The following is a 12,837-nucleotide window of genomic DNA, read 5'->3' as shown; positions in this document are numbered from 1 at the left end:
CTGCTCTTTAATGTTCCTTGTCCTTTGTTCTTCTGCCACAAGGTGCGAAGCCATTTACTTATTTGTCCTTTCCTCATAGCTACCTGTAGATAGGCACGCACACAACAAAGGCAGATCATATCTTGTCCATCAGCTCCTCACACATTCAAAAGCTGTGCCTTTAATAAAAAAAAAGAAAATTACAGTCCCTCTTTGCGATTCATCACAAACCATGCTCTGAAAAGATGTCTCTGGTAACTATTTTAATGTAAGTAATGTGGAAAGCATCTTCAAGTTTTAGAGTGTTGCTAATGCTTTCAGCTATTGAAAAAAAGTTAATATGCTACTTTCTTTCATCAAAACCATTCACTCTTCAGTTTATTTAAATGTCATTAGTGTGGGCGGTTTCAAGTTCTAAGTAGGAAAAAATGATACTTAAAAATTAATGTGGGTAGTAATATCAAGACAAAAATACATATGAATTATTTGGCTTAGAATTACAAATATTCGTTGCTCATTAGCTCCGGGCTCCGTTTCCAAGTCAGAAAAGGTAAATGAACATAAACATTACAATCAGGGCACACTCTGTCTCCTTTTTCAAATCCTAAGACTACATCCGTATCTATATACCTACGTCCGTATCTGTAGGTCTTTGATCACCATTCAATACAGTTCTGGTCATTCAATGACACCGTGTCAAATCCTAGCAGCTCTTAGAAACAGAACTGGCACAAGTATGCTTGCCGGAGATAGAATCTGCATACTATCTTGATACTGAAAAAAGGTCTTAGACATGCAAAGCATCCGTCCAAAACAGCACAGAGCAGGGGTGATGCTTATTGTGTCTGGAGTTTATTGTTTGGGCCGGGGCTGTCACTTTCCCATAGTGTCTTCATTTATTATGCTAATTGACTTTCCAAGCGCAGGCAGGAGGGTATCTGCCCTGAGACTTCTTCTCGGTTGGGGGCTTTTAAAAGCAAATCCATTTCGTGCCTAAACAAAACCAAAAATCAGTGTGTTTCTTTTCAAAGACGGGAGGGTCAATACCACGGTTGTTTTGTTCCCATCCAGTTATGTAACCGTGGGGACTTGTTTCTTTGCCTTCAGGATTTGCACAAAACACATTAAAGCCAAACAATAGGCGGGAGTCCTAGGAGCAAGCCTCGAGCCGTGTCTTGGAGTACGTCCTCCTGGGTTTGGGAATCTCCGATTAGTTCCATCTCAAGCGCTGACTCCGTGCGTGCGTGTGTGTGTGTGTGTGTGTGTGTGTGTGTGTGTGTGTTTAGTTAGCTGGCACGCAACGCACTTCCCCAGGGTTGTTTCCTTTTTCCTGAGATTTGGCGAAGGGTGAAGGGTCGGAGTCACATGGATACAAAGCATTTGAGGAACGTCCAAGTCACCGCCGTCGCTGCCGGAGCCGCCTCCCCTCCAGCCCGGGCCGCGTGAGGCCGGAGCCGCGGGGCAGGGCGCGCAGGTCCCGGCCCGGGGGCGCCTCTCCCGGGAGCTGCCTCCCGCGCCCGCGTCCCAGCGGGAGCCCGCCCCGGCCTCGCCCCAGCATGTAAGGGCGCCCGGAGCTCCTCGGACTTGTCGGCGGCGCCCACTCTGCCCTCGGGCCGCGGGGGGCGCGCGGCGCTGCGGACCATGAGCGACGAGAGCCGCGGGGACTGCCGCGCCGAGAGCGCCAAGGACCTGGAGAAACAGCTCCGGCTGCGCGTGTGCGTGCTCAGCGAGCTCCAGAAGACCGAGCGGGACTACGTGGGCACGCTGGAGTTCCTGGTGTCGGTGAGTGTGTCCCCGCGCGGCCGCCGAGCCCCGAGAGGCCGCGGGGGGTCGGGCCCGAGCATCGCCGACACCCCCCGCCCCCGCGGGGCCCCTGCAGCGGATGCTGATGCTCTCCCCGCCGCTCCCGCACTTGCAGGTCTGCGGGCGCCCGCACGTCGCTCCGGAACACTCCTGCCCGGGGAATCCCCGCCACCCCAGCTTTGCTCACTGCTCTCTACCTCCGTCCCTGGCCCGTTGGGTCGCACTGTGTGTCCCCCCCCCCACCCCCCACTCTTCCTCCCCTGGGATTTTTAACACTTGGTCTTGATTAAACTCAGTTGGCTACATTCAGGTACATTTAGTTTTTAGTTTTTTTTTTTTTTTAAATCCTTGATTCTTTTGGAGCGTGGGTTCATCGTTCAGATTCCCTGGCAGCGAAGTCCCTTTAGTTACAATAACGCTTGAAACCTAGGATTGTGGCGGGGGGGGGGGTACAGAAAGAGCAGCGGGGCTAGGCCCTCCAGCAGCTGTTGGAGATTAAAGCCACATGTGGTGCTCACCCCGTTCTCGCCCCGCAGTCTCCCGCCCCCGCCCCCCTTCGCGGGTTTGCCCCTGCTCCCCACTCCGCTCCCCACTCTGCTCCCCACTCCGCTCCCCACTCCGCTCCCCACTCCGCTCCCGGCTTCCCGAGAGCGCGGTACCAGGACACAACTTCGGGAGCTCCTAGAAAGAACTGGCAGGAACTTGGTTTGAAAGTTTCAGCTTGACGCCTTGGGAGCTTGCTCTGGAAACGTTTCATTCATTTTTGAGCCAGAAGGGGCAAAATTGAGCGAAAGAAACTTCTGAGACATCACTCAAAAGTTGAATTTTCTCTCTTCCCTGTTGCAAAGACATGGGTTTGAGCTTTAGCCCCCCTCCACCCTGATGCCCGGGAGAGCATCATCTAACGACTGAGGAGCTTTAGCCTTTGCAACCTAAAATCTTCAAACCTTCTGCTCCTTCCACCTCCCTCCCTGTTCCATACCCCTGTGGTCCAGAGGGAAATGTTTCAAAGGCCAAACTTCCTGCTCAGTGTTCTGTAAGATGTAAACTTTCTGCTTATAATTATTGTAGAGGAATTCACTTCTTTGTTATGGCAAGAAGGAGAGAAGAATGTCTCAGGGGATGGAAGATGCACAGGTTGACTTCCGGTTGACTTCTCAAATTAAAATCAATGTACTTGAGGCCCCCCCCCACCCCCGCACCACATTTTTGGGAAACGTTTGGGTATTTCAGAATATATGGGTAATTGGTGATAAATTGGATTGTTGTACACTTCCATGCAGCAATGTCAAAAAAGCATGTTTTTAGGGAGATTTGAATTTTTTTTTTACAAAGTTATTACAATAGTATCGACTATATTCCCCATGCTGTACTTTTCCATGACTTACTTATTTTATAACTAGAAGTGTCTAGCTCTTAATCCTCTTCACCTATTTCACTTATCCTCCCCATCCCCCTTTCCTCAGGCAACTAGTTTGTATTTATGACTCGGTTTCTCTTTTTGTTGTTTGTTTGCTTTGTTTTTTGCTTTTGTTTTTGTTTTTTTTATTCCAGTGTAATGAAATTGTATGTTATTTGTCTTTCTGGACGACTTCTTTCATGTTGTGTAATACTGGCTAGGTCTATCTGTGCTGTCACAAATGGCCAGATTTAATTCTTTTTTAATGGCTGAGTGATATTCCATTGTGTATTCCATATTCTATTCTGTACTATATCCTCTTTTTTAAAAAAATATTTATTTATTTATTTATTCATGAGAGACACAGAGAGAGATAGAGAGAGAGGCAGAGACACAGGCAGAGGGAGAAGCAGGCTCCATGCAGGGAGCCTGATGTGGGACTTGATTCTGGAACTTCAGGATCACGCCCTGAGCTGAAGGCAGGTGCTAACCCGCCAAGCTATCCGGGGATCCCCATACTACATCTTAGTTCATTTATAGATGACACTTAAGTTCTTACCATATCTTACATATTATAAACAATGCTGCAACAAACATAGGTGTACATATATTTTTTTGAATTAGTGTTTTCATTTTCCTCAGGTAAGTGCCTGGAAGAGGGCTTACTGGACGATATGATACTCCTATTTTTGTTATTTGAGGAACTTCCATACTGCTTGCCAGAGTGGCTGCACTAATTTACATTCCCACAAGCAGGGCATGAGAGTTCCCTTTCCTCCATGTCTTTGCCAACACTTATTATTTCTGGTCTTTTTGATACCAGCCATTCTGACTAGTGTGAGGTGGAGATGTGATTTTACAATAGCACCAGATTTGCCTTTCAAGAAACTTCATTGGTGACTTTGTCCTCTGACTTTTGAAAAATTTGAGTCACTTCTTAAACTGCACTAGTTACTCCTTTCTGGAGGCATATGAAAAAAGTACTGTGCGGAGCCCTAATTTATAGAAATAGAGAGGTAACCTAACCTACATCAAAAACCAATTTGTTGACCTTTATTTAACATGTGAGGTTTTCCTCTAACTTTAGCACTTGATTATTAAAATTGAAAACTTTTTTTTTTTTAAAGATTTTATTTATTTATTTGAGAAACAGAGAGGCAGAGACACAGGCAGAGGGAGAAGCAGGCTCCATGCAGGAAGCCTGACGTGGGACTCGATCCCAGGTCTCCAGGATCAGGCCCTGGGCTGAAGGCGGCGCTAAACCGCTGAGCCACCCAGGCTGCCCTAAAACTGAAAACTTACGGCTATACAGAGTTGGGTAACAAATGGTGGGAGGTATAAAATAAATTATATGTACCTATTTACAAGTGGTTTGTTTATTTATTTATTTATTTATTTATTTATTTTTAAAGATTTTATTTATTTATTCATGAGAGACAGAAAGAGCGAGAGGCACAGACACAGGCAGAGGGAGAAGCAGGCTCCATGCAGGGAGCCCGATGTGGGACTTCATCCCGGGTCTCCAGAATCACGCCCTGGGCTGAAGGCAGGTGCCAAACTGCTGAGCCACCCAGGGATCCCCACAAGTGGTTGATTTAATGATTACATTATTACCTCATTCAGAAATTATGGGCCCTTCTACTTTTATTTTTCTTTGTCCATATTTTCTGTATTTACATCCAATATTTATGCACCTACATGTTCACACACACACAGACACACTAATTGGCCTGAATATCATCATAAACAAAAATTTACCCTGGTTTCTTTTTAGTCATAGTCATTCAAAGCCTAAGATCTACTTATAATACTTTTAGATTTTCTGAGTATTTCTTTTTTGGTTATTATTTACAGCAACACTGAATACCCATGTATATTACTTGGTCATCTTCAGTAGATGTTGTCAATCTAGTGTGAACTTTAGCCTAAGCTAATAATGTACCAAGAGCTTTACAAATATTCAAACTCTTTGGCCTGGCAATTCCTTTTTCTAGGAGTCCATCTTTAAGGACTGATAAGAAATGTAGGCAAACAATAAAAGTTATTTTTTTAAAAAATTAACAGTATTAAATAAGTGCGGTGGTACATTTGTTGTAAAAAAATAGGATAGTTGGGGCACCTGGGTGGCTCAATGGTTGAGCGGCTGTCTTTGGCTCAGGTCATGATCTCAGGGACCTGGGTTGGAGTCCCGCATCAGGCTCCCTGCAGGGAACCTGCTTCTCCCTCTGCCTATGTCTCTGCTTTTCTCTGTGTGTCTCTCATGAATAAATAAATAAAATCTTTAAAAAAATAAAAAATATGATAGTGCATTTCTAGGTCAAATGTAAATATTTGTTAGTCACTGTTTTAGATTTCTGTCATTGTTTTAGCCATTAACATGGATGAAGGGTAGCTCTTACCTTTATTATGAAGAAATAGAAATCATATTTTTAGTTTTACCAAGAACATATTTTTGCTTACAAGCCCATATGTAAATAATCGAACAGAATGATATTTTTTCTCTTGATTAATGATCATATGATCTGAAAGGGAAAACTTTTCTAAGATTTTCTATACTTCTTTTTCTTTTAAAGAACTTTTAAAAATTTATTTATTTGAGAGAGGAGAGAGAAAGAGAGAGGAGGGAAGTAAGCATGAGCTAGGGGAGGAGCAGAGGGAGGGGGCGAAGCCGACTGCCTGTTGAGGGGAGCCTGACTCTGGATTCATCCTAGGACTCTGAGATCGTGACCTGAGTGCAAGTTTAGATGTCTCATCGGCTGAGCGACCCAAGCTCCCCTGTGATCTTGTATACTTCTGATTCCTTTCTGTTCTCATTTCCAACCCTTTTGTTTTTTTTTTTTTTAAGGAGAGAACAACTTTCTCCACTCTCATCTCCAAATAGCTGTTATTTAGAGTGGCTCACTCCTTCCCGTGGGTTCTCTGGTTTCTTTTGTTCCTCTCTAGCCCTCCTATCTTTTGCATTCCCACTGGGTTTCAGGACTCTCAGTTCTTTCAGGAAACTTCATGATCCTGTCTTCTCCCTCCCGTCCCAGGCTAGAGTGCTCAATGCTTTGTACCCACTCTTCCCCATCGTTTCTTGTTCTGTAGCACCAAAGGGAGCTTATACGTGTTTGTGTTTACCTTGGTCTCTTCTACTAGAATGTAAGCTTGTTGAGGACAGGCCCATATTTTACTTGTCTGTTTCCCCCCAGAATTTTGTGCAGTGCTTGTGAAACTGTAGGTATGCAGTAAATGCTTACTGAATGAATGAATGAATGAATGAGTCAACCAGTTGACCCATTCTTTTTTTTTTTTTTTTAAATTTTTATTTATTTATGATAGTCACAGAGAGAGAGAGAGAGAGAGGCAGAGACACAGGCAGAGGGAGAAGCAGGCTCCATGCACCGGGAGCCCGACGTGGGACTCGATCCGGGGTCTCCAGAATCGCGCCCTGGGCCAAAGGCAGGCGCCAAACCGCTGCGCCACCCAGGAATCCCAGTTGACCCATTCTTTAACACACCTCCCACCCTATTCTTTTTTTTTTTTTTTTTAAGAGAAGGCAGGGCAGGGGCAGAGGGACAGGGATAGAGTCCTAAGCAGGTTCCGCACCCAGTGTGGAGCTCAATGTGGGGCTCTGTCTCACAACCCTGAGATCATGACCTAAGCTTAAATCAAGAATCTGATGTTTAACTGATTGAGCCATCCATATGCCCCAACTTCCAGGCCATCCTCAAGGACAATTCCTCAATCATCCTTAAAATTTTGAGTTTTGTTTTTCTTCCATTTGGTTTGTATAGAGTGGAAGTTATTGAAATTTCATAGGCACATATGAATTTATATAACAAGAAATTTTAAATTAAACATGTACCTGCATTTAAAACAGAGACAATGGGCAGCCCGGGTGGCTCAGCGGTTTAGCGCCACCTTTGGCCCAGGGTGTCATCCTGGAGACCCGGAATCAAGTCCCGCGTCGGGCTCCCTGCATGGAGCCTGCTTCTCTGCCTCTGTCTCTGCCTCTCTCTCTCTGTGTGTCTCTGATGAATAAATAAATAAAATCTTAAAGAAAAAAAAACAAAACAGAGACAGTATTTAAATCAGGCATCGTGGTATTAAAGACTTTGTAACACACCATTATTTCAATTCATTGTATACTCAATTTCTAAATTTGATATCATGGGTAGGTTATATTATCTGGATTTGTTATTTTTAGGTCATAGATAAAATGTAGAGAGTGACCAAATTTGCTTGAATGCATGTTCTTGTTTTGTTTGGGAATTGGAGGGATGCCTGGGTGGCTCAGCGGTTTAGCGCCTGCCTTCGGCCCAGGTCCTGATCCTGGAGTCCGAGGATCGAGTCCCACATCGGGATCCCTGCATCGAGCCTGCTTCTCCCTCTGCCTGTGTCTCTGCCTCTCTGTCTCTCTCTGTGTCTCTCATGAATAAATAAATAAAAAACATAAAAAAAAAACCAACTATTGTTTGGGAATTGGAATTTTGTGCTTTATTAGAAGTATTCAAACATATTTTTTCTAAAGAAATGATTTTATGGACCTAATGCCCAGTATTCATGTTCCAAGTCTGGATAATAGCATGTTGCAATTGGTTTCCTTTTTTGCAACCCAGTCATAGGGCATAACAAGATCAGGATGGCTTCCCAGACCACCCATTTGAGTGAACAGAAAAAGGGCAAAGCAGGGCCAGCTTCATGGGTGTGCAAGCTGTACAGTTTGCACTGGGCTTTGTGCTCAGAAAGACCTGGAAATTGGTTTAATGCTAGCACTGTCTTGAAATTTGTGCTGATTTTATCTTTGAACTTGTGTTTTACAAGTGAAATTCATTGGAATAGTGGAGTGTGAGCAGAGCAGATACATGAAAGAAAGAGAAAAGCTTTATATTTCAGTACCTTTACTAACACTTTTTTTCCTTGCTTTTGGAGCAAAAGGCCTCACACTTTTATTTTACACTGGGCTTAGCACATTTCACTATGGCTTTGAGGCAGGATGACCATATATGTTTTTGTCTAAACTGGGACATTTCTTTTTTTTTAATATTTTATTTATTTATTCATGAGAGACACAGAGAGATAGAGAGAGAGAGAGAGAGAGAGGGGCAGAGACACACACAGGCAGAGGGAGAAGCAGGCCCCATGCAGGGAGCCCGACCTGGGACTGGATCCCAGGTCTCCAGGATCATACCCTGGCCTGAAGGCAGTGCTAAACCGCTGAGCCACCTGGGCTGCCCCTAAACTGGGACATTTCTGAGAGGGATAGGGAGTACTGTTAAAAATTACACTGGAAAACAGATGTAAACGGAAATTGTTCCTGGCATATCAGAATGCACTGTTCTTCCACACTGCAGGCACATGAAGACAAAGACTTTGAGCTACACGTCTTGTCATAAATAAAAGATTTTGAAATTTCCTATCCTGTCTAGGCATTGACCTTGGAGAGCCCAGAATCTGAATTCTGTCTCTAATTTACAAGGTAGCTTTGGACACTTTTCCTAAACTTTTCAAGCCCCATTTTCTTCATCTGTAAAATGGGCAAACAATAGTATTTTTCAAGGTTGCTGTAAGGATGTGATGATGTATACATTGGGCTTTGCCCAGTGCCTGGCTCACAGGGGGGGCCATATATATTGTTACCTGTTATTTCTTCTGATGCTGTGGTTGTCATACAGATGTACAATTTTTGCATGTGTGATATTCTCATCTTCACTTTCTGAGTCTCTTCTTTACTTCCTCCCTTTGTTTCCCTTCTGTTCATGAAGTCCTTCCCATGATATTCTTGTATTTTTTTAAATATTTTGTTTATTTGACAGAGAGATAGTGAATACAAGCTGGGGGTAGCAGTTGGAGGGACAGGGAGAAGCCTGCTTCCTATGAAGCAGGGAGCCTGTTGCAGGGCTCAGTCCCAGGACTCTGGATCATGACCGAGGCAAAGGCAGACCCTTAACCTACTGAGCTACTGAGATGCCCCCCCCCCCCAATATTCTTGTAAATATGCAGTTGACTTAAGACTGTGAGAGCATTTAGCAGTCTATATAACAACCGTAGATGGTATGGTGTTTTACAGTTGACAGTAAATTATTGCATATTTATTATCTGTTTTGGCTTAAAGTATGTGCCCCTTAGCTCTTTTGAATGATGATCCCTAGGGTTCCATTGTTCTGTGACTGGCTTCAGGGGACCTCACAGAAGGTGAGGGGGAACTGAATTGTTTGGCTTCCGGCTCTCCATTCAACTTCTAGCCCTCTTATGATTTGTGCTTTTGCTAAAGCAGTTAGAAAAACTACTTACCTAGATCATAAACTCCAAGAGAATAGGCATGGTGCATTTATTTCCTATGTACAGTTTTCTTGGCCTAAACAGTGCTGTGCAAATAGCAGGTGCTCGGGGGAACAAACAAATAAAACAATAGCAAACACACCAGTTTGAATGAGTCCAAAAACAACTTGTTTCAGTCACGATCTAACTTTTTCCAGGCAAGGATAAATTGATTCAGCACATTGTGCTTAGGCTGTGTTACCGGCTGAGTTGTGTGACCCTCAGGTTCTTATGCTGCCATCTTCACCCTCAGTGTACAAACAGTCACGATGCCATGTGGGAGAGGCCATGGTAGAGCAATAAGCTAAGTCGCCTGGAAGCATCAAGGGACTCCTTCAGTCTGGCGTCAAAGAAAGTTTTAGGAAAGAGGTGATGGACAGCTTCTGAAGGATGAGATAGAATATTCCAGACTGAGAAGACAACTATCCATCCTGAGAGGGCAGCATATTTCATGTGACCTCGGTACAGCATTCTGGGAGTGCTGGCATGATGTTGCCCTGAGGGATGCTGGAAATTCTTCATTGATGGAGATTGAAAAATTCTATATACTTTTTGGATATTTTGGGGGATTGGTAGCTCTGATTTTAACTAAAGGTAGTGGGAAATCAATTGTGAGGGGACACCTACTGTCTTATTAGTAATAAACAAGCCCGAGACCTACAGAGTTGTCCCTGGAAAGGGATGTCTTGAGGGAAAAAGTTGCCAGGCCATGATTTCCTAATCTCTGTCTTTGAATTTCACCTCAGGATTCTTTCCCCTCATTCCGTGTCTCCCACCTCTCTGGTCCTGGGCAATCCACACAAGCACACAGAGAAGACCTTTCCTTGCTTCTCTTAATCTGGGACAGGTTATAATCTTCAAGGCATCATTCTTGGCTAGGGAAGTAATCGTAGAAACAACGTGAAACATAAATGTGATCTAACTTGTATAATACAGATTTCTGCGCCCACCAAAGTGATCTTTCTTTCAGGGTCTGGAGACTCTGATTTATTTTTATCCTAAGCCCTAAGATAGCTCCTAACTGCATCCCCCCCCAACCCCCCCCACCCCCCCAGGCTGGGCACTATTCCTGGACTGATTTAGGAGAGTACTTTGTTTTCTAGCCATTAGCTTGGATGTGTATGCGTGAGGAAGGCATCAGGTTGCTGTCCTTAAGAAGATCTCTTGATGCTCGTAGTAAATATATCCTAGTTCATTCATAATTTTTATTTTTGGAGTATTAATCATATGGCCGGATCATACTCTCTGCACAGAGGGGTGTGTCTTTAGTCTTATGATTTCTTTTTTTTTAAAGATTTTATTTATTTATTCATGAGAGAGAGAGCGAGGCAGAGAGGCAGAAACACAGGCAGAGGGAGAAGTAGGCTCCATGCAGGGAGCCCAACATGGGACTCGATCCCAGGTCTCCAGGGTCACACCCTGGGCTGAAGGAGCCTAAACCGCTGAGCCACCCGGGCTGCCCTAGTCTTATGGTTTCATCTACACAGTTATACCTTATTATAATGCCATCGATAAAAGAACAGTATCTACTGAGATTAGCTTTGTTTCTCAGCAAGAGAGTTCTGTCAATGGAATTGAGGATTAAAGACTGGAGTCTAGTTACCCATTAGGAGTTTCTCCCATTGCATTGGTCCAGGTAAGAAATGTGATTTAGGGGATCCCTGGGTGGCGCAGCGGTTTAGCGCCTGCCTTTGGCCCAGGGCGCGATCCTGGAGACCCAGGATCGAATCCCACATCGGGCTCCTGGTGCATGGAGCCTGCTTCTCCCTCACCCTGTGTCTCTGCCTCTCTCTCTCTCTCTCTCTCTCTCTGTGTGTGACTATCATAAATAAATAAAAATTAAAAAAAAAGTTAAAAAAAAAGAAAGAAATGTGATTTAGGATTTAAGATAAAAGAAATGAAGAAGATAAAAGCAATGAAGCAATGGAGAAGATAAACAAAACAGAAGAAAAACCAAACTGAACCACAAACAGACAAACAAGCATCCAACAATAATGAGACGTTCTTGGGGCAGAACTTTTGATATTTGTCTTCATTCAGAAGTGGAGGTTTCTATACAAGGAAGAACACAGTCTGATTTGAAGATGAGATGGACAGTGTCATTAACTGAGAAGTATAATACAAGGGACAGAACAGCATGAGGAGGAGGAGCAAAGTGAATTTGGTTTTGGACCTTCTGGGCTACAAACTCTGCTATGTTTTTTTTTTTTTAAATTTATTTATTTATTTATTTATTTATTTATTTATTTATTTATTTATTTATTTTTTGTAAGTCTTTTTATTTATTTATGATAGTCACAGAGAGAGAGAGAGGCAGAGATACAGGCAGAGGGAGAAGCAGTCTCCATGCACCGGGAGCCCGATGTGGGATTCGACCCCGGGTCTCCAGGATCACGCCCTGGGCCAAAGGCAGACGCCAAACTGCTGCGCCACCCAGGGATCCCCTCTGCTATGTTTTGAAGAAGAGAATAATAAAGTTAAGAAAGCATTTGAGAAAAAAATGAAAGATCTAGAAATTAACTTAGATTTGTTGAAGTCATCAGATGGATGAGATGCCATCAGGGGAACAACTCGAGGGAAAAAAACATACAAACTAAGGGTAGGTCATTGGAAAGCCAGCATTTAAAGGATAGAGGAAGAAGTAGAGTACTTTGGTGCCTCCGACAGCCATCAGAGGTTGAAACAAGGAACCAGGAGAGAGTGATCTCTTGAAATCCAAGGAAAGACCTCATATTCAGAAGAAAGGTTTCTTTAAAGTGTCAGAACTTTTGAGAAGTAGGTAGTGGGAAGACTGAAGAGGCCACTGGATTTGGCAGTTAGCCTGTCATTGAGCTTTAGCTTCCCTAGTGTGTGTAAGCAGAAGCTTGACAGGGAATGAGCTGAGACCCCCATGGAAGCTGAGTGGTGAAGACCTATGGAAAAACTATCCAGAGACTTTGATGGTAAATGCCAGGGGGGACGTAGGTTAGTAATAAAAGGGGGTGATTTTTGTCCAGGGTCGTTTGAGGAAGAGGAGTATAGCAGAGGGAAGGAGACAAATAGGAAGGGAGCTAAAACTGTGACAACACAGCATGGTGGAAGTGCAGTGCATCTTGGTGTAAACCATGGAAGGAACCCCTGTGTCACCAGAGATAAGGAAGATACTTGGCAAGGTTCACTGCCATGAGACACCCATAGCAACACATCGTGGCAGACTCTGACTCTAAGAAGGAGTGGGCTGTCTCTCTGATATTTTAAAAATTCTGCTGCTTCTCTAGTCTAGGGCTTGTGGAACTGCTGGGATGGCCTTTGTACCTCCTTGTGAACACTCACCAGTGGCCCTGCCACACGGGGACAGTGGGGTGAAGTGCATG

The 12,837-nt window shown here is 44.0% G+C and overlaps 1 protein-coding gene across 1 annotated transcript in view; it reads left to right on the top strand.

Moving 5' to 3' along the window:
- The first annotated feature begins 1,139 nt into the window (after positions 1-1,139).
- Positions 1,140-12,837, top strand: part of PREX2 (phosphatidylinositol-3,4,5-trisphosphate dependent Rac exchange factor 2) — a 283,936-nt gene continuing 272,238 nt past the window's right edge. The window contains exon 1 of the mRNA XM_055318289.1: positions 1,140-1,761. Coding sequence (XP_055174264.1) covers positions 1,621-1,761 — 141 coding nt within the window. The 5' untranslated portion in view covers positions 1,140-1,620. The remainder of the gene's footprint in view (positions 1,762-12,837) is intronic.

The sequence above is a fragment of the Nyctereutes procyonoides genome, unplaced genomic scaffold (genome assembly GCF_905146905.1).
Source record: "Nyctereutes procyonoides isolate TBG_1078 unplaced genomic scaffold, NYPRO_anot_genome, whole genome shotgun sequence".
NCBI classification, from domain to species: Eukaryota; Metazoa; Chordata; class Mammalia; order Carnivora; family Canidae; genus Nyctereutes; species Nyctereutes procyonoides.
Note: the sequence above shows the minus strand (reverse complement) of the source record. Positions and strands in the feature narration are given on the sequence as shown.